This window comes from Podarcis pityusensis (genome assembly GCF_964106645.2).
Source record: "Podarcis pityusensis genome assembly, chromosome: 2".
NCBI classification, from domain to species: Eukaryota; Metazoa; Chordata; class Lepidosauria; order Squamata; family Lacertidae; genus Podarcis; species Podarcis pityusensis.
Window position 1 is genome coordinate 62,352,159 of NC_138029.1, and position 27,099 is coordinate 62,379,257.

Below are 27,099 nucleotides of genomic sequence, written 5' to 3' on the forward strand. Positions count from 1 at the left end.
GAGCTTTTACACGTTTATTTGCATAAATTCTCAAAGCGCACACATCGTTATCAGGATCAAAATCCTACATATAGCACAGCAGATTTGCTAGCTAGGCACTGACTTTTCACAAATCCTTTGATAGATGGTATACTGGGGGGAGGATATACTTCAACGCAGAAGAGGCCTTGGCCAATCTGGTGCCCTCCAGATGTTTGGGACTACAACTCCCATCAGGCCCAGTTGGCATGGCCATGCTGCCAGAGACTGAGGGAAGCTGTAGTTCAGGTTGACCAAGGATGGCCTATAGGAATCCATTCATATAAGGGCTGTAATCTCCAAACAATAGACTGAAGAGCTTGGGTGTTCTGCAGAGCAAAAACTTGAGAACTACCATAGATGGGGAAAGAATATCAAACACAACAACTGCAAGTGGAATTCAACATCACACAACCAGGGTATGCGGTGGTGGCTTCTGGCAAGATCTCACAAAGAGTTCCACGAGATCTCAGAGATCACGCTGGAAGCCACTGCCACATGATAAGCAATGCAGGAACTCATTTCACTAGCTTCCACTAGTGCAGTGGTGGCCAAACTTTTTTCAAAGAGGGCCAGATTTGATGACATGAAGGGCCGTGGGGGCCAACCAGAGGGCAAACCAAAGTTGTTGATGTTAAGGTTTTTTTTAGGATTTTGCCCCAGGAAATAAACTGTCACAGGGGCCGGATTAAACTAACCGGTGGGCCAGATTAGGCCCCCAAAATGGACTTTGGACATGCCTGCACTAGTGCAACAAGTTGGTTAAATGCCGCTCTAAGTGTCTTAAATCCAATCTCAAGGATACAAAAAACCTTTCAGCATGGTCCAGGGGATGCTGGCTATGCATTTCATTTCACTTGCAAATCACTTTTGACATTGAAGGGATATTCAGAATCGGATTAAGATATGTGGGAGCAGGGAGACAGGAAGAGGTGCTTAAAAAAAGAGTAAAGCATACTTATAAAAGCACCTCTATTTAAAAGCTTCCTAGCTGCTTTGGATGGCTAGAGGACTCGACTTTTCTTTGTTTTCAGACAATTCCAGGAAGCTTAAAGGCCATATTTGATTAACACTTTGGCTGCAACCTTGTGCAAGATTTATATTGCTGCCCTGATTTACAAATGCATTTTCTGTGCTCTGTTGCCTGGCAGCTGAATGTGCAAACCCACGCCATGGTAAAGCAAAATGGGTGTGTGAGATGATTGGGAACTTCTGTTTGTGGGTATGCCCATACAAGCACACATGCAGTAACAAGTTTTTGATGTGGCACTCCTGCATGCACAAACTGCCCCACAGAAAGCTACTTCTAAGTAAGTGTGCAAGAATCATAGCTGTGGGGCGGAAATTAAGGTGGCAATTTGTCCCACAGTTTTTGACATTATGGTACAGCAGAAAAATATAAGGGAATAGTCAAATCAGTCAAGCTGTACTCTCTAAAAAAAAAAAAAAAGTAGCGATCTAGCTGTCAATTTCTCCCATATACACTTAACGGTTTTGTTTTCTAAAGCATTTTTCTTCCAGGGGAGTTTACATCCCAGCTCTAAAATCATGTTTACTTAGAAACCTCAGGGAGTGCGATGGAGCTTACTTCCCAGTAATGCATGTTTACTTGGAAGTGCGTCACACCAATTTCCATGGCACATACTCCTAATTAGCTTTGTGTAGGTTGAAGCTTTAGAGCATAACATTAATTTTATTTTTACCCTGCCTTCTGCTCACGACAGAATCCACAAGGCAGCTCACAAAGACATATGACACTGCGGAGAGTGACTTACGAGCTTTGTCCCACGTATGCTTATAGCAATTTGCATTTTTGGACCATGTAACTGATTTTGTTATCAGTTTTCGTTCCCCCAAAGGCTGCACAAGTTTGATTAGCAATAAACACCATGGAAATGTCTGTGCTTTTTCATTTCAGCTATTGATTGAACCGAAAGCATGAATGAGCACTGATTCTAGTTAGAACATTTTTGGTAAGCGCATTTCAATAATGACGATATAGTAAATTGCACGTTTGATGAGATGTCTCTTTTAAGCTTCTGAAATGTGCAATACAGTTAGCTTGCAATGTGCTATGCTCTTAGGAGTTTGACGATGACAGAAATCTATATATGTTACACGGGTCGCTGTAGACGGCACATGGCAAAAATATACAACTCATGTATAATCAACCCTTTGATTCACTGCACATTAAAAGAGGAATGAATTGTCATTAGTAGCCTCATTAGAAACTGGGCCATGGAATTACAGGGCTTACTGAAATCAAGAGGTTTGCCAGTGGCTAAGCTGGAAAGGGACGCGGGTGGCGCTGTGGGTAAAACCTCAGTGCCTAGGACTTGCAATCTCATGGTAGGCGGTTCGAATCCCCACGGCGGGGTGCGCTCCCATCGTTCGGTCCCAGCGCCTGCCAACCTAGCAGTTCAAAAGCACCCCCGGGTGCAAGTAGATAAATAGGGACCGCTTACCAGCGGGAAGGTAAATGGCGCTGGCTCGCCAGATGCAGCTTGTCACGCTGGCCACGTGACCCGGAAGTGTCTGCGGACAGCACTGGCTCCCGGCCTATAGAGTGAGATGAGCGCACAACCCTAGAGTCTGTCAAGACTGGCCCGTACGGGCAGGGGTACCTTTACCTTTACCTTTTAAGCTGGAAAGAGAATCACCCTACATGATATTTGTAAGTGTGTGAATGTGTATAGGCACACACAAGTGGGTACTGCTTTCAAATGCTCCCTCTAGTTGAACAAAAAAACACCCCACCCTATCACATCAGGGAGAAAAGTTTAATTGCCAGCTATTTCCTTGCTGTCCTGGGTTTCTATTTGCAGAGAGATTGAAGACAAAACATAAGGGAGCCTTAAAAATATTTTTCCCCATCTGAAGTCTGAAGTGATTTAGTGCCCATTGTACCATAAGTATAAAGAGGGCAGCTAGCACAGCAATCCTATAATGTAAGTGCTATTGAGTTCTTCAGCTGGGTTTACTCCTAGTTAAGTGACTCTAGGATTGCAGACTATACCACTAAATATACTGGCAACTTTGTTCTTGGACTGAAGTGAGGTTTTATTTCCAGCTGACATGATTTTGCACTAATACTGGAGACAAGATTCCGACTTACCCCATTCACAATGGAGGCTTCCTTATCAATCAAGGCTGACATGACATGAATGTTCATATCACCTCTTCCAACACAACGAGGGATGGGTTTGTAAATGTTAATACCCCTCATATGTATAATGTTTAAAAATCAAGGTTTCTTGGAACAGCACACCAAATAAATGGCCTCTTTGGGCCACACTTAACAACAGCCAACTGCACAACATGGCAACTGCAGGGTTTCTCTTTGGTCCACTTCAAACATTGCAAAGTTAGTGGATAGATGACCTTATATCCAGCAACAAATCAAAGTGAGACACAGTTCTTGGCTTTCATACATGCCACATGCTAGTTCTGAGTCCACATTACATGTACATACTAGGAAGAGACAGAAATGTGTATCCAAGTTAGATGTAACCAAATTAACCAAAGGCCCATATCCCATACTTGCCAATGTGATAGCATGAGAAGCAGCCCTTTGAACAGTAATAGCTGGATACTGGACATAATCTAAAATTAATTGCTAATAATGTTGATGCAGAAAGTAGTAGTGCAATATGCTGGGGGGGGGGGTGGCACACTGCCAGCTGGGTTGCAAATGCAAAATGGGTTTGTTTCTTTAAAAAACCCTAAATAACAACACTAGACAAGTAGCAAGAGAAGTTCAGATAAGTACTGGCAGCCTGACTTCCCTGTTCAGCTGATGCTAGAGGAAATGAGCAGTAACCTCCAGGCAAGTCTTGCTTGGTCCCTCCAAATTAGAGTGAAACAGAGTCACCAGCCTTTTGTTTACGGATTTTATATCAATAGACATAAGCTGCATTAAGACATCACTTTCCATGTAAGTGTAAAAAAAGAGGAAAAGGTTCTGGGAGCCACTTAGAGCTGGACACCAAAAGGTGTCAAGCACCAGCTTGTTTCTCTCCCTTGGACCAAACGACAGGTCGCCTGCTGCTCCTCTCTAAGAGAAACAGGAACTTTGCACTTCTGCTTCAATACAGTGAAGAAAGTACTGTGTTCCCTTACGGCTTATTCTAGACTAGAGTAACCAAAAGCCAAAAATAATGTTGCTTCATTATTATGCTTACAGAACAAATAAAAAGTATTTGTTTATATGACTTAGCAGATGTAACTTGGCAGAGGTGAAAAGGAGCTGGCTACAGGGTTGTTGGACCATTGTTCAGGAAGCAGCTGGGACCTGACTTCCTCCAAGGAAGTGGCAGCTGAGCGGCAGGGCCAAAGCCCTATAAAAAGGACGGCAGGGAGGGAGAAATGACTGAGGCTAAGAGGAACAGGCAACAGGGAATGTTGAGTAGCTGACACTGCAACTTCTACATATGAGTATATAATCTACCTGGGAACCTGACGATCAAGGGAGACAACTTTTTCACACGGCAGATTAATTAAGTTGTGGGACTTGAAGCTACAATATGTGATTGTCGTAAATGGCTCTAAGGCGGGGTTAGACAAATTCACGGAGGATAAAGGTTTGTCAGTGGCCATTAGTCATGATGGCTATATCAAGCCTCCATTTTGAGAGGCAGCATGTTGTTTGAATAGTGTGGCACCAACAGGGTGGAGCCTGTGTTATACTGAGCCAGGCGATTGGTTCATCCCATTCAGGGTTGTCTACACTTAATTGGCAGCCGCTCTCCAGGGTTTCAGGTAGGAGTCCTCCCAACTTTCCCTGGAGATGCTGGGGATTGAACCTGGGACTTGTAAGGTTCAATGCATGTAAGGCAGATGCTCAGCCACTGAGCTATGGACTTTGTGCCTTGCTTGGGGACTCCCCAGGTGGGTCAATGTGAGAAACAGGATGCTGGACTGAACAAACCTTTTGTTCTCGTCCAGCTGGCCTTTCCTTGTGTCCTTATGCCCTTATTAACTTAGGCCTTTGCTTCTAGGCCCTTCTGGACTAGTTTTCTATTTTGCATTGGTAGCGATGATACTAAAAATCCAGCAAGACTGAAGTTGCTCTTTGGGTGGGTAGATGAAGCCTATGTATTTCCTCTCTGTTTTCTAGATTAATTTTTAAAAAATGTTTGCACAGCTAATATTTCTGTGCAGGATCTGCACATGCAGAATTATAAAATTCTGCTGTCAAGAAATGCTTCTACAGAACTTTATAGATGAACTCTGAGCGCACTTAAGAGAGGAACTTAATTAGGATGGGGGGGACCATCTATTTCCACAGAGCCAAAGATACAAGGGGTTACAAAATGTATAATCATTACAACTCATTATCTGAATAGCTAAAATCACCGAGTCTGCAATGCATTCTCCTTTCAGCGCTGCAATTTCTTCTCCACACTTGACACTCTGAAGCTCTGAATGTTCTCCAGGTCATCTGGACAATGCACTTTGCAGCAGACAGAGGCTGCACATAAACACTCCGTCTTTTCTTCGCATAAAGTAGCAATTCATGATTCTGCAATGGCAGGCAGCAGGCAAGCTCTCACCTTTGCTTCTTTCCAAGCACTTTGGTATTCTGAAATCCAGTCACAGCTTGTGTTTCTTTTGTCAACGTGGAAGTATCCCACACAGCCTGCTCGGTTGCTCACCTCTCCCTTCACATTGTGATTATAAATGGAAGGCTTTGGCTGCTGCTCTCTTTCAGGGAAAGCTGCTGCCTTCAGAGTCTGCTGCCCCCTTTGTGAATATCTCAAAATCTTGGTGTCTGGTGGAGTTTCTCTGGGTGGGTGCAGCCAGATCGATTTACCATTAACAATGAGAGGGTCAGTCTCTTTCTGATATGGGCTACTTTCCAGAGTTGGCATCTTGCCTTGGTTTCTCAGACTTTTTAGCTCTGGGCAGCTGTTTTCTCTTTGCATTGGTCTTGGGGAGGGAAGTCTGGGGAAGCTGACAGCATCTGGTTTCTCCATAGCTTTTTCTCGAGGTTCAGATACACTGATGCCTTGAAAATTATGTTGTGAATGGTCAGTGTTCTCACTTCCATTAGGACATCTCCACCGATGAGTCCTCTCAGCTTCTGTGTATAACTCTTCTAGCGGGTCGACTTTAGAGCTCGAGTAGGTTTTGATATGATCTAGAATGGAGCTATTTCTTTCGAATGTCCTCACATTAGGCAGAATGTCAGTTATTTTATACCTGGAGACTATTTTTGGTGTCTCAGACAAGCTGAAGACCCTGTGACTATTATGCAACGTTCCCAGTTTCTCTGTGTCTTGGACTTTACGCTGACTCTCTGGTAGGACTGGAAAGGTAGGTCTTGCCAGCTGGCAGATAGACTGAAGGTAGTCTTCACCAGAAGAAGAATCTGGACTCGTGCAAGCATTTGCAAAACCTTTTGTGTTGCTTGTTATGTCATCTAGAATTTCCTCAAGGGCTTCACTTATGGTGGGAAGAGGCTTTGCTATGTTCAGTCTTATCCGGGGAGCCATTACTGTAAAGAATATGCAGGATATAATTAGCCAATGGGAACGCACTACAAAGATGTTGCTGTAATGGTCACACTTTATAAGCAAGCATCATAGCTTAATAAATGGAAAGTTTCTGCTGAAGCAGAATACGTTTGTGAAAATTATAAGTTGGTTTGCGTTTGCTGTGTGTGTTGTAGCTGGCAACATGCATGTTAGGTGAAAGGATCTTCTATAAAATGATAGGTGTTTGTGGATGATAGTGGGACAGGATAAATTTTATTGGTAGTTTTTGTAGTTCTCTATGGGAGGAGTTTAGTATAGCTCTAAGGCAGGGGTCAGCAAACTTTTTCAGCAGGGGGCCAGTCCACTGTCCCTCACACCTTGTGGGGGGTCAGACTATATTTTTTTGGGGGGGAATGAACGAATTCCTATGTCCCACAAATAACCCAGAGATGCATTTTAAATAAAAGCACACATTCTACTCATGTGAAAACACCAGGCAGGCCCCACAAATAACCCAGAAATGCATTTTAAATAAAAGGGCACATTCTACTCATGTAAAAACACGCTGACTTCCGGACCGTCCGCGGGCCGGATTTAGAAGGCAATTGGGCTGGATTCGGCCCCCGGGCCCTAGTTTGCCTACCCATGCTCTAAGGTTATCACACTGTTGGTACAAGTTGTACAGGTTGGTACTTGCCTGATGGAAGAATCTCCCCTCTCCTCACCCTATGCGCTGTTCTGAGGGTTCTCCTCAGCCCCACGAGGCAACTGAAGGGGGAGCATGGAGGGAGGAGAGGGATGAAAGCCCTGTTGCATGGAAGTCTTTGTGGGCTTCTCCTAACTGGGCTGGTTAGTTGTAGCCAGCCGTGATAGGTTAGCCCAGAGTTTTCCAAACTTGGGTCTCTAGCTGTTTTTGGACTCCCATCATCTCTAGCTACCAGAAGCAGTGGTCAGGGATGGTGGGAATTGTAGCTGCAACAACAGCAGGAGACCCAAGTTTGGAAACACTGCTTAACCCTTGGACTGAATATAAATTTCCTGATATATAAGTGTTTATGCTTGTGGAGTGTTTTATATATTTTATTTTTTAAAATAGACATAGTTGATATTTTAAATAAGTATTTTATTTTTTCACTGTTTTGTTACTTGGTTGGGCGCCACCCTCAGCTCCTATGGGTGTGAGGGAGAATAGGATAGCAATTTGATAAATAACCAGACATGGCAAAGCGACCCCATGAGATGCGGAAAATTTGAGGTGGAGGAACTACTAGATTCAGAAGATTTGGACTGGGACGAGGTGATGGTGTTTTTCTTTTCCCCTTTCCCCTTTCTGTGGTGTTTATTGGAGAATGTTTATTTGAGAATAGGGACGCGGGTGACCGATCAGAAGGTCGGCGGTTCGAATCCCCACAATGGGGTGAGCTCCCATTGTTCGGTCCCTGCTCCTGCCTACCTAGCAGTTCGAAAGCACGTCAAAGTGCAAGTAGATAAATAGGTACCTATCGCTCCGGCAGGAAGGTAAACGGTGTTTCCGTGTGCTGCTCTGGTTCGCCAGAAGCGGCTTAGTCATGCTGGCCACATGACCCGGAAGCTGTACACTGGCTCCCTCGGCCAGTAAAGCGAGATGAGCGCCACAACCCCAGAGTCGGCCACGACTGGACCTAACAGTCAGGGGTCCCTTTACCTGTGTTCCCCCCATGGGCTCCGTGGGGTGGGGATCCATACTCCAGTGGATCCAAATCTCCTGCACAGTGAAGGAGCAACAGGAGTGGGCCTTTCCACCCATAGAAAGGGAAACGCACAAATCATATCCCTTGCACTGCACCTCCCACCACAGTTTTAAAAGAGAGTAAGAGAACCATTATTGTTGAAAAACAGCATACAAATGTTGTTAACCAAATATTAGTAATAAACTATTTCCCTGGGTTAGTGTTTTCTTTCTAAAGCAATTTGTACCTCTGCCAAACTTTCGGTTTCCCCAAGCCTGCAATTATTGTTATTATAATTTATTAGATTTATATGCCACCCTTCATCTGAAGAGCACAGGGTGGTTTACAACATAAAACACATAACACATAACACCGCCACCATCAATACTCCCAACACATTTAAAACACTATAGATTGTTTAATCGGCCCAAGGCCTGGTTGAAGAGGTACCTAGCAATATGAATGAAGCCTCCTTGGAGAGAGCATTCCACAAATGGGGAGCCACCACAGAAAAGGCCCGTTCTTGTGTTGCCACCCTCTGGACCTGTAATGGAGGAGGCACTCAGAGAGGACCTCAGAGGATGATCACAGGGTCTGGGTCCATTCATATGGGGAGAGTTGGTCCTTGATGCATTGTGGTCCTGAGCCATTTAAGGTTTTACAGGTCAAAGCTGGCACTTTAAATTGGAGCCAGAAACTATTCGGTAGCAAGTGCAGTTGGGCCAGGATTAGCGTTGTATGCTCAAACCATGTTCCCTCAGTGAGCAACCTGGCTGCTGAATTCTGCACCAGCTGAAGTTTCCAAACTGTTTTCAGCAGCAGTCCCACATATAACACAGTGCAGTAATCTAACCTAGAGGTGGCATAGACCACATTGCCATTTTGGCTATATAGTTGAGTTCGCTGAATGGTGGGTAAGGAAAAAGTTTGGGAGTAGGAGTTGGGGATAAATTCAGGAGCAAGGAGCCACAAAATATTGGATATGGCTGCAAAGCAAATCTTAGCCAGGGTAATTGCAAAGAACCCTCAGCAGTCTTACCAAACTACAATTCCCAAGATTCTTCCAGGGAATACAAGGCAGATTCAAACCAGTTTAAAAGCCTGGGGTAGTTCTACCTCAAAAGGATAATTCCTTTCTCCTTGATATGGGAAGGATATATGTCCCATAGCAGTTGCCCTGACTTCTATAACACTTTACTCAACAGCTCTCTAGACCTGCAACTGCACAACGAATAGCTCTTTCCATGTTTTCCTGTTTACTCACAGGGCCCAGGGGATATTGAATTCAGGTCACACCCACACCATACATTTAAATCGCATAGCTTCCCCCAAAGAATCCTGGGAACTGCAGCTTTTTAAGAGGAATTGTAGTTCTGTCAGAAATTGCAGTTCTGTGAGAGGTGAACTACAGTTCCCAGGGTTCTTTGAGGGAAGTCATGTGCTTTAAAGGTACGGTGTGACAGCTTCATTGCTCTTCTTAAACTGCTATGTCTAGTCGCTCAAAAGGAAAACTTACTTTCTTTTAAGATTTCCAGACGCTTTCACTTTGGTAGTCCTTAAGAGGACTGCCGCAGGCAGTGGACTCTTGCCATTTAAATCTCCAGTTGAATCAAGAGAAAATGGAGGCATGTCTCTTTCTGCTCATTCTCCCCTTGCCCCTTTCCTCAGTCCCTCTCCTTCACCTGCTGTGGTGGTCAGGTTTCCTGATGCGCTACACTAACCTTTGCCAACCTGGTGCCCACCACGTTGTAGTTCCAAAAAGATGGGGGGCTCCAGGCTGAAGAAAGAGGGAGGTGGGCAGATGATAGGAAGATGGTGGGAACCAGCCCCAAGGAGTCGGTGAAGAAATGCAAAATGTAACAGTGGCAACTTGGTAAGAAAAAAAGGCAATAGAATTCCGTATTTACTCGCTGGGGTGGGAAAAGCTTACTTTAAAAGCGATTGTAGCATCTTAATCTCTCTCTTTTTCTCTGTGTTCCTCTTCCCTTTATTAACTCCCACAGTTGTGCAGTGCCTTTATTAGGAGTATCCAAAATGTCACAAATTACTAAGCTGTTGATTTCACTTGAAGGCTTCATCAGGCAAGCTGCTGCACCAAGTGGGTGTTGGGGAAATGAGGCGGGAACAGGGGAGAAAGTCCTAGAATTAGGCTTGATGTCGTAGCCCCACGATGCATCGAAACCCCGATGTAACTGACCTTTTCACCTCAGGTCCTTGGCGCAGCGTAGTAGTACACTGGTAGTAAGCCTTGCTTACATCAGTAGAATTGGCAAACACACCAGATAAAGATCTCCCTGGCATTATTGCTCCCGCGGTCATTATGAACAGAGGTCACAATGTGGCTCCCTTCCTCCACCACTACTCCAGGCACGCTCTGGTTTTTCCTGCTTCCTTGGTCACAAAAATGGCAAGCTCTAAGCTGGCAACAGTGGCCTAATCCATACTTGTATATTTATCCCCCCCCCCCCCAGCCCTGCCTCCTTTGAGCTCTAAATTCTCACCACAACATTCATTATGACCGACCACATTTTCTATTAGAATGCTCTTGCTCCCTTCTTACCTGACTGTTGTTTGTGGCAGCTACGGCTGGACTGTTTTGAAATCTCCAGGCTCAGCGTCTCTCTTCTGTGCTGTCTGTTCTCCTTGATTTCCAGGACTGAGTGTGTTGCTGTCTAAACCAAGGCTGCACATCAGGGTAGCAGCTTCCAGTCAGCTGATTCAGCTGCTTTTTGGCTGCCGCTGCTAAATATAGACTGGTAGATGCCACTCTGTTTCCCAAGCATTCTAATATGATAAGTGCCTCGTCTTACTGGAAGGGTAGAAAGCAGGGAATCTGGGCGGGGGCAGGGGGAGCACAACAGTTCAGAGATGATCTCCATGGCAAACAGAAGAGCACAAACTTGTGCTTTATTTTCTGAATTATTCAATAGGCCCAGGGCACTGGAAAAGGAGTGGCTATATGTGTTGTGCATTTGCATCCGTAGGAAGCAGTTAGCAGAGCATTAAACCAAATTCCAAGCTGCTGGCTCTTCTTTTGGTGTGGGAAGTGGAATTTATATTTTAAAAAGTGCATGTGGAAGCTATGGTTAACAGGAATTCTCTTTCTGCTTTCAAATAATCTGGGGTGACCAAATTCATCTCTGTATTCCAAAGCAGGGGTATGAAACCTGTGCCCCCCTCCCATATGTTGGCTGGCTAACTCCCAGCCAGCAGGGCCAATCATAGAATTGTAGAGTTGGAAGGGACCCCAATGGTCATCTAGGCCAACCCCCTGCAACGCAGGAATCTTTGGCCCAACATGGGGATTGAACCCAAGACCCTGAGATTAAGAGTCTCATGCTCTACTGACTGAGCTATCCCAGCTCCAATGACCAGGAATTGCAGTCTAGCAATATCTGGAGGGTCAGGTTCCCCACAGATAATAGAAAACAGTCTCTGTCTGTCTGTCTGTCTGTCTGCCTCTCTCTCTCTCTCACTCTCTCTCTCTCTCTCTCTCTCTCTCACACACACACACACACACACACACAGTATGCCCCACCATTTAGAGATACTGTTTGTTTAGATGAAAAAATCCCTTCATGCTTTCAGATGATACATTGCAATGTACATAATTTCAATCAGAATTAATTCCAGAAAGCTGGACAAGATGGGCCTTTGATCTGGTTCAGTCGGGCCCTTCTTAAGCTGCTATGAACTGTACCCTAAAATATGACTGAACATCTTTTCACATGGACCTTCCATAATATAGAGGAGGTTTCAGCTTGTGCCTTTTTGGACCTGTTTTGGCTGTGGTGTTTTACTGCATTTTCAAGATTTCCAAACTGGTAAAAATTAAAAACATTTAAAGAGGTCCTTTTTCACATCTAAGAAGAACAATGCATTTCCTCTAATATTCTCAAAAGGACAAATTTACAGCGGTTTTGTTAATATGCAAATTTGTGTACATTTATTTTATAAAAAGACAGAGGATGATTTGACAGCTCTAGTTATAGGTTTTATTGATCCATATACAGAAGTATGTTAATAATGCATTACATCAAGCAGAATGAAGCATTTTCTCTATATGGCTCCGCTGCTTTTAATTATTGATGACCTAAAAGCATTTTTAAATGTCTTTAGTGTCACATGCATATTTCAAAAGCACTCGTTCTGCGTCCAAAGCGTTCCTTTAATATAGCATAAAAGAGGCTTTTATTTACCTCTTAAGCCACTGTTTTTCTTCTGGTGTTTCTTCAGTTGGTTGTCAAAATCAGAGATGGAACCTTTGAAGAATCCCTTGTTTTTATAGTGCCTGAAGCTGAAGAATGTTTCAGTATTTATACCTTTAAAGGAATGTCATAAATCAATAGGGGCCTGGAGGGAAGAGGGTGGCAGGGCAGTGCTGGCTCAGACAAGCAGATAACTAGTTAACAGACTGAAACCATGGGGTTGCCCTTTAACTTGTAGCTTTCTGGGTATTTGCTCCTGAGCCCAGCGCTGCGGGAGAAGAACACATTCTTGAAAGTGCCCAACATATCCTATGGACTAGAGAAAACTTGTGCATTACTGAAAAGCACTTAAGATACCCCACTGATACAGTGGTACCTCAGGTTACATACGCTTCAGGTTACATACGCTTCAGATTACAGACTCCGCTAACCCAGAAATAGTGCTTCAGGTTAAGAACTTTGCTTCAGGATGAGAACAGAAATCGTGCTCTGGCAGCACGGTGGCCCCATTAGCTAAAGTGGTCTTCAGGTTAAGAACAGTTTCAGGTTAAGTACGGACCTCTGGAACAAATTAAGTACTTAACCCGAGGTACCACTGTATTTCCTTTACTCCTTTCTTTCTGACATCTCTAGCCTTTCCCACCTTGCTAATGAAGCAGTATAATGAGTAAAATCATGGGGGTAGGAATCCCTTCCATCTCTATAGTTCTGTGATTCTGTGAAATAGCAATGAACAGTAACAAAAGGACAAGTTGATCCAAAATGGTGGACAGCAATGTTAAAAACAGCAGCAGCAAAACAATTAAGAACAACAATATCCAAATGGGCAAGATACTTTTGTGGGCCTTTACCACTATAGCTTTCTATACCAGTGGTGGGAGCATGCTGGAGCCAGGAAATATAGCACTGTATACATAAACCTCAGTCCTTGAGGTGTAAGAGAACATTTTAGAGCTCAACAGTGTCATCTAATGGAGGATGGCGTAGAGAAAGAGAGACGAACCTCTGCCCTCCAGATGTTACTGAACTTCTCATGCCACCCTCCTTGAGCCAACCCTGCTTTGCACCCCATGCCCCCTCCCCCCGCATGTACACATACACACACCACCCTGGGAAGTCTGGCTGTCTTGGGTTGAAGTCCAATAACCCCCTGCTCCCGTTTGAAAACAGTTTCTCCCCCAGCCAAGCATTTCCCAAATCTGACCTGGATTCTTATCAGGCGTGGCTGAAATAGTTTGCTGGGCGCAACATTCCAGATGTTCTACATTCAGCCAGAAGTTCCAAAATTTGAGGCTAGAAAGCTGCAGGCCTGTCAGCCAGCAGGGGCATTTCAACTTCTATGGTGCTTTGAGGTTAAAGTACTTATTGTGGGATACGGCATTTCTGCTTCATTTCACCTATACTTGCTGCTTTCATTGGGAATTTACTTCTTTTGCTTGCTTTTTACAATTGCATTAACTGTCTCACTTCTTTTTAATTGCATGGTTAGACAGTATTGTGGTAACCTGCTTTTGGACTTCATGGTGAAGGTAATGTAATAAATCTTTTAGATCGATGGATGCATAGATGTCATAGCTGTCAACTTTTCCCTTTTCTTGCGAGGAATCCTATTCGGAATAAGGGAATTTCCCTTTAAAAAAGGGAAACGTTGACATCTATGATAGATGCGCATGTGTACATCTATCCCAAAAAGGAGGCGGACGTTCTAAGATGAACTGTATATAAGTTTGAGAGGCCACACTGGTCTGACTGCAAAAAAAATAAAAATTGCTGCAGATTACATGATGCTGCCAGAGCATTTAACGGAAATGTTGCTAAGACACTGATAGCTTCACATCCCACACAAATGCAGGTTGAGGCATGCTGAACTATCGCCCAACTCAAAAACATTAGGAGAGAACAGGGGGCAGGGGGTGCTGCTTCTCCGGTCTGTTATTCCAAGCTTGGCTGAAAGCTCAGAATGTGCAATTTCTTCAAGTGGCATTCTTTAATCTGGGGGTGGGAGGTCAAGAAACCCTGTGTGGTTGTTACTAAGACATTTTCAGAGACATTTTAACTGGGTGTTCATTGTCCACTCGCCATGAGGCCATTGCTCTGAGGTTGCATTGCAGGAAGCAGATAGAAGGGGAAAGATCCAGAGCTCTCCACTACCAAGAGCTGTTGAATACACCTACACAGGTCGCACCAGTCCCTCCTGCTAGGGGAAGAGGCAGAGAAGTCAAGCCGGAAGCATGAGAGGAGCATAGGGCAGAGTGAAAGTGAGAAGCCCTTCTCTAACTCTCATGCTTGCTCCACCCAAAGAAGCAGCAGCAGCTTAGGTAGACGGCCATGGAGGGGCAAGGAAGGACAGGTCCATGTGACAGGAGCTTCCAGTGCATATACAGTGGTACCTCAGGTTACATACGCTTCAGGTTATATACACTTCAGGTTACAGACTCCGCTAACCCAGAAATAGTGCTTCAGGTTAAGAACTTTGCTTCAGGATGAGAACAGAAATCGGGCTCTGGCGGCGCGGCAGCAGCAGGAGGCCCCATTAGCTAAAGTGGTGCTTCAGGTTAAGAACAGTTTCAGGTTAAGTATGGACCTCCGGAACGAATTAAGTACTTAACCTGAGGTACCACTGTACTAGTTGGGTCCTTAAATCGAAACACCATTCTTGCTGTTCTGCCACCTAGGGGCACCTACCTAAATTAATTGAATCACGCTTGGAAGCAGAACCAGAGGGAGGAAGCCAAACTACTAGTGGCAGCAGCCTCTTTAAGGAGTAGCAACACCCCATGCTTGGCAAATGGGATAAGCCTCTTCTGGTAGGCAGTTCCAACAGGCCGCAGTATGGGTGGGCACTACACATACAGCCCACCCCCACGCACACACTACATAAGAAAATAATAATACAGTCGTACCTTGGAAGTCGAACGGAATCCGTTCCGGAAGTCCGTTTGACTTCCAAAATGTTTGGAAACCAAAGCGTGGCTTCTGATTGGCTGCGGGAAACTCCTGCAGCCAATCGGAAGCTGCGGAAGCCCAGTTGGACATTCGGCTTCTGAAAGAACGTTTGAAAACCAGAACACTCACTTCCGGGTTTCGATCATGCGGGAGCCAATTTGTTTGGGAGGCAAGACGTTCAAGACCCAAGGTATGAATGTGGTGTGTTGTATCAGGCCAGTGGTCCATCTGCTCCAGTATCCTGTTCTGGCAGTGCCCAACGAGATGCCTGTGGGAAAATGGCAAGCAGGACCCAAGTACAAGAGCACTCTTGCCTCCTGTGGTTTCCATCAACTGGCGCTCGAAAGCATTACTGCCCCCAATGTATGGAGGTAGAGGTTAGCCATCTTGACTAGCAGCCATTGATATCCTTCTCCTCTGTGAATTTGTCTAATCCTCTTTTAAAGCCATCCAAGCTGCCTCCTGGGGGAGGGAGTTCCATTGTTTGCCTGTGTACTGCATGAAGAAGTATTTTCTTTAATCTGTCCTAAATCTTCCAATATTCAGCTTCGTTACATGTCCATGAGTACTAGTGTCATGAGAGATGGAGAAAAAAAAAACTTTTCTCTATCCACTTTCTCCAGGCCTTGCATAATTTTATAGACTTTTATCATGCCCCCTCTTACCTTTTCTCCAAACTAAAAACAAAACCCAAACGCTGCAACCTTCCTTCATCGGGGAGTCCTGCCATCCCCTTGATCATTTTGGCTGCCCTTTTCTGAGTCTTTTGCCATTCAACAATATCCTTTTTGAAGTAAGGCGACCAGAACTGTACACAATATTCCAAATGCAGCCTTGCCATAGATTTGTTCAACAGCATTGTAATAATTAGCAGTTTCATTCTCAATTCTGTTCATAGCTGTCAACGTTTCCCATTTTTAAGGGAAATTCCCTTATTCAGAATAGGATTCCTCGCAAGAAAAGGGAAAAGTTGACAGCTATGATTCTCTTCCAAAGGCTTCCTAGAATCTGCCTTTTTCATGGCTGCCGCACACTGGGTCAACACCTTCACTTAATCTACTGAAGGCAGCCGTCATTCCAGGATGAGCACAGCATGTCCATCTGCTCCTTGAATCTCCAAGTACAGTGGTACCTCGGGTTACATACGCTTCAGGTTATAGACTCCGCTAACCCAGAAATAGTACCTCGGGTTAAGAACTTTACCTCAGGATAAGAACAGAAATCGCGTGGCGGCAGCAGGAGGCCCCATTAGCTAAAGTGGTACCTCAGGTTAAGAACAGTTTCAGGTTAAGAACGGACCTCCAGAACGAATTAAGTTCTTAACGAGAGGTACCACTGTATGTCCTGAACAGGAGAATGGAATGGACCATGGTAAAATTTTCGATTCAGGGAGATACAGGTACTGTATTCAAAGGAGGCTATCACTTAACTAATTAGAGAACACTTAACTTCCACCTAGTGGGGGGGAGGAGAGGAGCAATGAAAAATTAAAACTTGGCCTGTTCCCTGCTGTTTATCTAAAAATCTTTATGGACAGCAATCCTGTACCCACTTAGCTAGGAGTAAGCCATATTGAATGCAGTGGAGCTTCTGAGTAGACATGCATTGGATCACATTGCTAATGCAATTTTTGTTGTGCATAAAAACATAAGTTTAAACAAACCAAGCAGTTGCTGAGAGATATATTAGAAATATATTTTAAACATATATTTAAAAACCAAACAACTGACAAGAGATCAACACAGGATGACCATGGACGGCCTTCACATTTATATTGCATATTAAAAGGAGACAGAGCTGGTGGATAGCATTTGCCTTATCTAATTATATTTACATAGCCTATTAGCCTGTTGTGCTTTATGAGTGATAGATACTCTGGTATGTACCAAAGACAATTGCTGGGAAGCATTAATGAGCGAGTGGGTATTGGCTAGACAGGGCTGGTTTTGCCAGCCATCATCCAGGACTCATTCAGAGCTCTCTGCTAATTACTGAAGTAGCACACCTGTAAAGTCACCAGAGACCCAGATAGATAACCTGGAGGAAAATAACACAAAGGCCATTCTTTTTAAAGAAGCACAATGGAAAATGTTGTTTCAAAAGCTCATGTTTAGCTGGAACTGTGAGTTCTCTTGTTAGTGGAAAAACAATTTTTTAATGAGAGATTGAGGCAACAGGGGTAATCTTGCAGGCTGACTTTGAATTTCCATGTGTTGATTATTTAAATCATGTGTCTTTTAGTAAACATGAGTAAAAAATAGCAGCCAGTTCCCTTGCAGTATTGCTCTGCCATTTCAGAAACTACATCTTTTATAGTTATATTTACAGACCTTTCCATAAAAACGTCCAAGGCATACACACACACACACACACACACACACACACACACACAATCTAAATGTTTCTGCTTCCTCCTTTTTCTTTAGTGTGGTGTTCTTCCCTTGTGGTCCCACTAGTCTCACCATCCAAATCTGGTGCGTGATACTGGAGGGAAGCTTTTCTTATTCCTGCCAACAGAAGCTTCTCTCCTGGGGCCAATGCCAGGTTGCTGTAGGCAGGACGAAAGTGCACAGGAGATGGTTAAACCCACCATCCTTGTGTGCTCCAGTCCAGATCTAACCCCCTCACCCCATACAGCTGTTGCTGTTAAAGAAAAAAGCAGACAGAGACCCCTTAGTGTGGGTGTAGCACAAAGGGGCAGGCTGCTCCTACTACTTTTCTCTCTCTCTCAGATGTCTGTTCTGGCCTTTATAAATGTGTCAGAGTGAGTAGGACTCAAGCTAAGAGTCAGTACAGTGGTACCTCGGGTTACATACGCTTCAGGTAACATACGCTTCAGGTTACAGACTCCGCTAACCCAGAAATATTACCTCGGGTTAAGAACTTTGCTTCAGGATGAGAACAGAAATCATGCTCCGGCGGTGCGGCAGCAGCAGGAGGCCCCATTAGCTAAAGTGGTGCTTCAGGTTAAGAACAGTTTCAAGTTAAGAACAGACCTCCGGAACGAATTAAGTACGTAACCAGAGGTACCACTGTATCTCCTGTTTAGTAAAAAAAAAAAGAGGGGGGGGAGTAACCAATACTATCTCCTTGTGCTCAAAAAACCCAGCCCCCTTCAAAAGCCACAGGAGTCTAATAATGAAGTGATTCTTTCCCATCTATTCCCTCATTTGCTTTCATGTGCCGACATCTAGTGGCTGATGGGCTATAAAGTGTCCATTATCTGAAACTCTTTCTTATGCTGCAGAACTGATGCCCACGGTGACGGTGGTGTTGTTTTTACAGATCAATGTCTGTGTGTTTTGGTTTTTTCCAGTGATTTTGGTATGTCCAGTTTATAGTTCTCTGTGTAGCAAAGTCTTGGAGGATATCCTGGTAAACTGCAAGCCTTCATTTGAACCAAGCTGGGTGTTTCTGCGATGCAGAAGAGAAACATGTTCTTTGCCTACAGGGCTTAGAGTTTAAGACTGTGGCTGTGTGCCTATCTAGGCTGTTTCAAGTTGCCTCCCTGGCTGTCGGCAGGTTTGTAGCCTGATCCATACATTAGGGGGTGTTATTGGGTTGTTGCTTTTATTTTGATTATATATTTTGTCATTTTATATATTGATTTTGTTCTGTGAACTGCCCTGAGACCTCTGGGTATAGGGTTCAATAAATAATAATAGTGCTTTTTTCTAGGGGTACGCAGGGGTATGCATACCCCTAAACATTTTGTGAATCTAAGTTTGGCCTCATTGAGGGATCGTATTTCAATATGAGTAGGAAAATGGGAGTACCCCCAAACATTTCTTTTTTAGAAAAAAAGCACTGATAATAATAATAATCTGAATGCCCTGGGAGCCTGCTCTGTGTGACTGCTGCTCCTCTCACTCACTTTTGTCTGAAATCACACGTCTGGGCAATTGGTACAGATAGTATTTAATGACTTGTCTGATTTGTAATCAATATTATTTAGTGGCTTTGTGTTGCTGAATAACTTTGTCATTGTGGAATGAGTCGATTACATTCAGGTTTCACTTCCTCCCCTTTTCCTTTTTATTGATTGACCCTCATAGGAAAATAGGGAGCTGCTTGTCAGCCCAACAGTCCGTCTTGTGCAATATTGTCTGCACTGAGTAGCAGCGACTCTCCAGGACTGGATTTCAGACAAAGTCCTCACCCAGTACAACCTTGAGATGCCAGAAACTGAACCTGGAACTGTCAGCATGCAAAGCAGATGCTATCCCACTGAGCCACAAACCCATAGTTCCTTTAGATTATAAATTTATGGGTGGAGCCTTTGTTTTTGTTTAAATTAAAGATTTTCTTGGTTTACTAAAGTATGTGCCATCTCTCTCTCTCTTTTTTTCAAGTAACATTTTTTACAGATCAGTTTCATTTGTTGAGACATTAGGAAGGAAAGGGGGAAAGAGGTGGACAGGGAAAAGGTGAGTAGGGGTGGGGTTGGGTGGCGATGTTTCTATTTTACTTAATGTATGTGTGGGGTTTGGTGTCAGCGTCGCTCGTGCAGGTTCTCTGCTGTTCACTTGTGTTTCTTTGGTGGTGAGAGAGGTTGGGGTTGGCCTAGGGTGTGGTTGTTTGTTTGTGATTGGCTGTGGTGAACTTTGTTTTCATGTGTGAGTGGGGTGGGTGGATGTTTTGGATCAGGTTAGCCATGTGGTTAGCCTGTGTCAGTTTATTGGTTAATTTTTCTAGTAAGGCTGTTTCCCATACTATTTGGTACCATTGGTCCATGCTTACTCATGACAGGTCTGGGCGGGGCCTTTGTTATGTTTAATTTTCATTCAGCACCTAGCAGTTACAGACACTATATATGAATAAATATATTAATGCACATGCTATGGGCTGATTATCTGCTGGTGTATAGCTTTTGCAGCAGATGCCCAAGGCATTTGGGGTAAGGCCTTTAATCTCACAGGTAAAAAAAAAACCCCTGTGGAAGGGTCCTCACAGGGTGCAAGACAGTGCTGCTTCTCCACCCCATTCTCTGTTCATGTACACAGGCAATGCAGTGGGCTTTCTGAGGGCATGCCCTCTTCCTCCACTTGGTCAACAACAGCATCAGAGGGCGATTGCCTTCGTATTCTGTTTCTGGGCTTCTCTTAGGCATCTGGCTGTTTTTGAAGCAGGACATCCAAAATAGAAAAATATACCAGATATTTTATTTGATTCATTTATTTGCTTTGTAATTGTACCCAAAACTGGCTTAATAGTATGGCTGGTCTGTTTTCCTCCATATCTGTGTGACGTATGTAGGAGCAGCAGTTTATAACAGGATATTCCCAATGTTTTGGATTGTGAAGACCATGGATTGGATTGGCATACAGGCAATGGCCAAGACACTGTATACTTGGCATACAGGCAATGGGAACGTACATGCTGTTACCTGTACCCCCACAGAATGGGAGCTGTTGTGATGGTTATTTCAGCAATGCCACATGCCAATTATATCATGTGCCAACCAGCCTCGGGTCCTAGCTTGGGCAACATTCTTTAATGGGCTTAGTCCAGAGTCCCTTTGCATAACTAGATAGGACCCATCTCTTACTGTCAGATTACTTTTACTGTCAGCTAAAAAATGAATAATAAGAAGTTTTGACTTGTTGCCATCAGGTGCCTACTCTGCCCTTCAAAGGATCAGAGGCGGAACTCAAGGGACAAGCTTAGTACGGCAAAACAGCTTTATACTTTCAAAATGGGGTTTCTAGATTTCCCTAGCTCAGCAGTTTTTGTGAAACAGTAGCGGTGAAGCTGTGGGTTTAATTTATGGAGCCAAGGTGGTCAGAAGGAACAAAGTTCACTTATTGCTTGCCAATATGCCCTCCATGAAACACTCACAATTTGTGGTTACTGCAGGATACAATATGACAATAGGAAGAAAAGGCAGGATTTTTCCTCTTTGGCACTAATGTTTTATGTTAATGCATCATTTGTTTCTGCTGTCAAAAACAGAACCTATTTTTCTTTCATAATGTTCCTACGGCCAGGAGGTAGGACAACAGAATACAGGAAATGCATTCTGCAAGAAACTTAACTTCTGATTGTAGCTAGGAATTGCCTGCAAGGACGCGGGTGGCGCTGTAGGTTAAACCACAGAGCCTAGGGCTTCCTGATCAGAAGGTCGGCGGTTCGAATCCCCGTGATGGGGTGAGCTCCCGTTGGTCGGTCCCAGCTCCTGCCAGCCTAGCAGTTCAAAAGCACGTAAAAGTGAAAGTAGATAAATAGGTACTGCTCCGGCGGGAAGGTAAACGGCGTTTCGGTGTGCTGCTCTGGTTCGCCAGAAGTGGCTTAGTCATGCTGGCCACATGACCTGGAAGCTGTACGCCGGCTCCCTTGGCCAGTAAAGCGAGATGAGCACCGCAACCCCAGAGTCAGTCACGACTGGACCTAATGGTCAGGGGTCCCTTTACCTTTATCTCAGCATTTGCTGAGGTATGCTGATGCCTGTGTTGCTGATGCCTGCAAGATGGGTGCACGGAGATATTAGCTAGCAACGTATAGAATCAAAAGCACTTTCATAAGGCAGTCCATCTATGTCGGATGGATATAATGCTAATTAAATGCCAAGGATGGCATAACTGCAAAAGTGTGGCATAAGTGAAGGTTATGGGCTTAAGCAAAATGAGGCCTAATGAGTCAGTTGGCTGTTACAAAAGGACAGCTATGATCATCTTTAGTAGATTAACCTTTTCAGCTAATGCTAAGTCACAGTTAATCATGAGCTTCATGCAGGTTTGTCTGAGCGACGGCCATTTGTATGCGCAAACTCTTGCAAACTCTTGAGTGAACTATCAGTCTACTAGGGAAACAGTACATTTTATTTATGCCCCAGAGCCACATCTCTTTTCTGATGTGCCACACGGATGCATGTCACACCAGTTGGGTTTCTGCCAGGGTATAAATATGGACTGTGGGCAACTACAGTTTTTCCTTTGGAGACTTCTTCTTGCTACTGTCCTGGAGACACTGTCTGCCTGCTTCTGTCTTTCTATGGTGTCTTCAAGCAGTGATTTCTACCCCTTTGAGAGCTTGTCCATATTCCTCTTAGTGGGGTTGGAGGACATGAGACTGGCAATTACGTTTGTCTTTAAGCAAAAGCCTAAGTAGCAGTGAAGCACATCATCCCATGGGGCCAATTGGAGCACTCTCCTGAGGGCAAGAGCTTTGCATATGTATGGGCTGAAAGCCAACTTGACACAAGACCAATTTCAGGTAAGAACTTTGATGAGGGAAGTACCCTAGATGGGTTAAAGAAGGCAGATCTTCTGTTTTTATCATCACCAGAGGAGGTGTTCAAGGAAGAGTTACCGTATTTTTTGCACCATAACACTCACTTTTTTCCTCCTAGAAAGTAAGGGCAAATGTCTGTGCGTGTTATGGAGCGAATGCCTACGGGTGGCGGGGGATCTGCTGCAGTCGTGAGCAGAGGATCCATGGTTCCCCTTCCTTCCCTCCTCCGTGGCTCGCTTTGAAACAGCAAAGTGGGAGAGGAGCCACTTACACAGGTGTAAGTGGCTCCTGTCTGGTTGGCTGCTTTAAACCGTGCTCTCTGTTCCTCTGTCCTCCCCACTCAGCTTGCTAAATAGCAGCAAAGCTTTTCAGCTTTCTAAGCTGGGGAGGAGGGAGAGAAGCAGAGCCTGCTTGTTTTAAAGGAGCAAAGCGGGAGAGGAGAGGAGCCTTCTCCCCTTATACTCCTCTTCTGCATTATTAGCAGCATCCTTCTCCACACACCCCACGCGTGCTCCTTGTCCCTTGAGTGCTTTTCCTTCCCTCTCCACTTAAAATGTGGTTACAAAGCACGGATCCACATGGATCCTCAGGATTTTTGCATTGGGCTACCCCAAACTCACCATCAGATCACATGTCTGTGGCCACAGCATGAACCACAAAAATCATACATCCACTGTTTCGTTTAGAATATTTTTTTCTTGTTTTCCTCTTCTAAAAACTATGTGCGTGTTATGGTCAGGTGCGTGTTATAGAGCGAAAAATACGGTAACTAATGCCCTCTGAGACAGGGAGAAAGAAAGGCTTTATTTCCAGGTGCACTGCACAGTGCTTATGTGAGGCAACCGGAGTGCTGTGGAAGTGAGAAAATAATATAGGTGAATCTCTTCCAGATCTAAGAGCATAGAGCTGCTGTTGTTCTGAATTAGATGATAACTCTGGAAGTAATGGATATTCCTTCCCCCCCCCCAACTTTCAGATGAACACTGCAGAGGCAGAAAGTGGGTTAAGAGTCACAGTCCTATTAACTAAAACAAGTAGGACCTAAAATGAGCAGAAGCACAAGGTCAAAGTGTGGACCCTCTCTCACTTGAGGGAATGGGGAGGGGGCAGAGAGATCTTGCAGCCTCCTGCTGGACAATACCTAGGCTGTGGATAAAATATCCACTGACACGTATCTTTCAGCCCTCTGGAGCCAAAGGGTCCCTATCTGTTCTACCCAACCCCTACTGACCAGCAGTTGCTTGCCACCTTGGCCTCCTTTGGGAAGAAGGGTGGGCTGTGTATGACATTCATCCTCAGCTAGCACGGCCAATAGTCAGGGATGATGGGAGTTGTAGTCTACTGACTTCTTGGGGACGAGACATTTCTCACCCCTGATGTACACCGTATATCATTGGACTCTTCTGCTTTCATGGGAGATGGTTGTATATTTTATTTTGTTAGAGGACAGGCAGGATTTCAAGGTTTCAGAGCTTATTGTCAAGCTGAGTGTGGAAGCTGAAGCTGCTTTGAAGTGTTGTGCCACTAGCACAGCATCCTTTCAAATAAACAGGGCCTCCACATATCTTATTGCTAAGCAGTGCACACTGGGGGTTTTTTTTTAAGTTGTCAAGTCCTGTCCCAGATAATGTGCCAGTGATTTAAATGCTCTGCATTGCCTGTCCTATTCCTCCATCACCCTCATACCTTCTTGCCACAGTGAAGTATCTGTCAGAGATTGGCTGGATGAAGAGGAGTGGTGGAAGGCACTAGCTAGGGAACCCTCTAGAGAAGTCCCAGAGGAAGAAGTCCTAGAGCCAGGAGACTGCATTGCAGGGGGTTGGACTAGATGACCCTTGGGTCCCTTACAATTCTAAGATTCTATGATTCTATGGTGGTGGGACACCGAAGACATGTCAGAGAGGGTGCAGGGGGGATGAATGGAGGCTGAAGAGACAACAGGCTTTAGTGTTGCAGTTTGAAAAAGGTTAAGCCCCCTGCCTATTGAATGGTAGTAGGAGCACGGATTGAGTAATCAAAGTTAAAAAGTCAAACTCCTTTGCAAAAGAACCCAGACATCTGGACTTTAATAAATTATAAAATTAAAGGTTCTGATTTGTATATACATTTTAATATACAATTCATGGCTATTCATTGCAGCTGACGTTAAGGCATATGCATTGTATGTGAATGGCTGTGCCATACGAACATAGGTAATACTGTGCATTGTAGGTGAGTAAATATAGTAGTAGTAAATGCATTACATAGTAAAAGTAAATCACAAAAAAACCCTTTGAGTACTGGGTGAAGCACCATTTGAAGATATTTCAAGCAAGGCATTCTTAAGGGTCTGTTCACATGACATCGGGCACATGTTGGAAAATGCTTGAAAATCTGGCATGTGCTGGCATTCCCTGCACCCGCCACCAGCAGGACCCAGCTTTTGTCTGGCAACAAGGAGCATTTTCCTTGCATTTCCAAATGCACGTTGAATCTTGCACTTGGATGTGGGTGCATTTGTACAGCTGGTCTCTGATAATAAGCCAGTAGGCACAGGATTGTCAATGGCCTAACACGTGTCGGATGCTCATGTTTAAAGGCCCCAATTTGGTCTCCGTGGGTGCACAGCTTTTGAATGGCTGTGTTAACTGAGGAGAGAAAATTCTGCATTCAAATGAATAACTTAGTTCTGAAAACTCTTGTACATTAAAACGTAGGGCTTTGATATATGGGGATAGACAGAGTAAAATGGTAACAGTGTAGTGCTAAAGGCAATGCAGCTACAGCCAGATTTCAACGGGGTAAAAAAAATAACATAACAGGGGGCAGCAGTAATTTACATGAAACATGCTTACTGAGGCAGTTGAACTTAAGGGTTTCAACGAACTAGAAAAATATCCCTGCCTACCCCTTTGCAACACCTTGAGCTGCAGGAACCAGCCACTGAAGCCTTTCACAGCCTGAAGAGAAACATTATTACCTGCTCAGGTTTGCGGATCAAGCAGCTATTAAAAAAGCAAAAAAAAAAGGGGGGGTCAGGAGTTGGCAATTCCAATTGAATGTTATATCCTTCCAAGTGTTTTCAGGACCAAAACTATCACATTTAAGAATAGGGTCTTTTACTATCTTTCGTTTGTGTATTGTGCCAAGGACCCACCAGCCTCTTCTGAAAACTCAGGGCAGCGGTAGTTAGAAGAGCTGTGTCATTGTAACTATGCTGCACCAGAGGCATAGCTATGCTTTAAAATGAAGAAGTAGCATTAGAAGACACTGCATGCTCCACAATAGAGTCAACAAATTATGAAAGCTTCGCCGAACACGAATTAACCCAGTTATTCCAGCACAAGAGAAATCAAGTACTGTAGTAGTCTAGGACTCAGCTAGATTGGTAAAGAAAAAGTGATTTATATGCGTTGCATATGCGATATAACCTTGTGCCACCAGATGGCGCTGTGGAGTCCCATTTTTGCTAACCTGATTTCTCATACAAAGTTTACAAGGGGTTTAACTAAAACGCTTCTTTGATGTGTCTAGATCCAGCCTGGGTCAGGCATGAGACAGTTGATTTTCACTTGTGGTTTCCCTTTTTGCATTCCACTTCCATATCTAGTAAGTATGCTTAGACATATAGTAAGTAATTAGCTTATTTTGTCAACATGCTGGCAGCCACCTCTGTCGATAAAAAGCAACTAGGAAAGAGCTACAAAGAAAGGGGATTTTGTTTGGCAGTGCTTTTGTGGGTTGTTGTTTTTTGTAGGGTGCCAATACAAAAAGAAATTAAAAGGTGGTGGTATTCTGTAGCAGTAAGTACTGTCACAAAGAGTGCCTTGGTCAGGGTAGTTATCTTCTAATACAAAACTACAGATGCAGGAGGAAGCAGCAAGGAAGGAAAAAATCTGTATATGTTTCATAGAAAATAATAATAATCCCACATTTTAATTTTTGTAAATATAGAAATTCTTGTCCATTAACAGTTAAACAATAAGTACTTTTCTCATTATTTAGCTGGCAATGTGCTCCAATGTTACTGGGCAGCACCACTGTAGGACTTGTACTGTATGCAGTTACTTTCTTTTTCTTTCTTGTAGGTCTCATATGCCCTGAACAGCAAGACAATAGGCGCAAATCTAACAGCCGAAGTTCTTCCCAGCACCGAGTTTCAGTTATAAGGTAAGCTGTGCCTCTCAGACTTCTACCCATATGACTTTTAAAGGTACAGAAGCCCTATCACTGTATCACAGGGAAAACTTGAGGTGATAAAATAAATATGGGACAGCAAGAAGATTTGCAGTAATGCTCCTTCCCCCATCATAGCAGGATTATGGGGAAACCATTTTTGAGGGGAGAAATACCAAGGATAGTGGAGCTACTTTAATACATATCTCCCACGGGGGGCCACCAGGGGTGCATTGGAAGATGGCCGACAATACCATCTCCCCGGCTCACACGGGGTAATTAAGAGGCTGATATGGGAGTATGCAGCCTCCCTTGTTACCCCAGGGAATGGGGAAACACTGCCTTGCCTGCGGTTGC

At 44.2% G+C, this 27,099-nt stretch overlaps 1 protein-coding gene across 1 annotated transcript; it reads right to left on the reverse strand.

The window, feature by feature from the left end:
- LOC308469234 (uncharacterized protein) lies at positions 1-10,996 on the reverse strand. Its single transcript, XM_080991431.1, has 2 exons — positions 10,764-10,996; positions 1-6,514 (listed from the first exon to the last, which is right to left on the reverse strand). Exon 2 carries the CDS (start codon positions 6,510-6,512, stop codon positions 5,532-5,534), a length of 981 nt encoding a protein of 326 aa, XP_080847557.1. The 5' UTR covers positions 6,513-6,514; positions 10,764-10,996; the 3' UTR covers positions 1-5,531.
- Between the last annotated feature and the right edge of the window lie 16,103 nt (positions 10,997-27,099).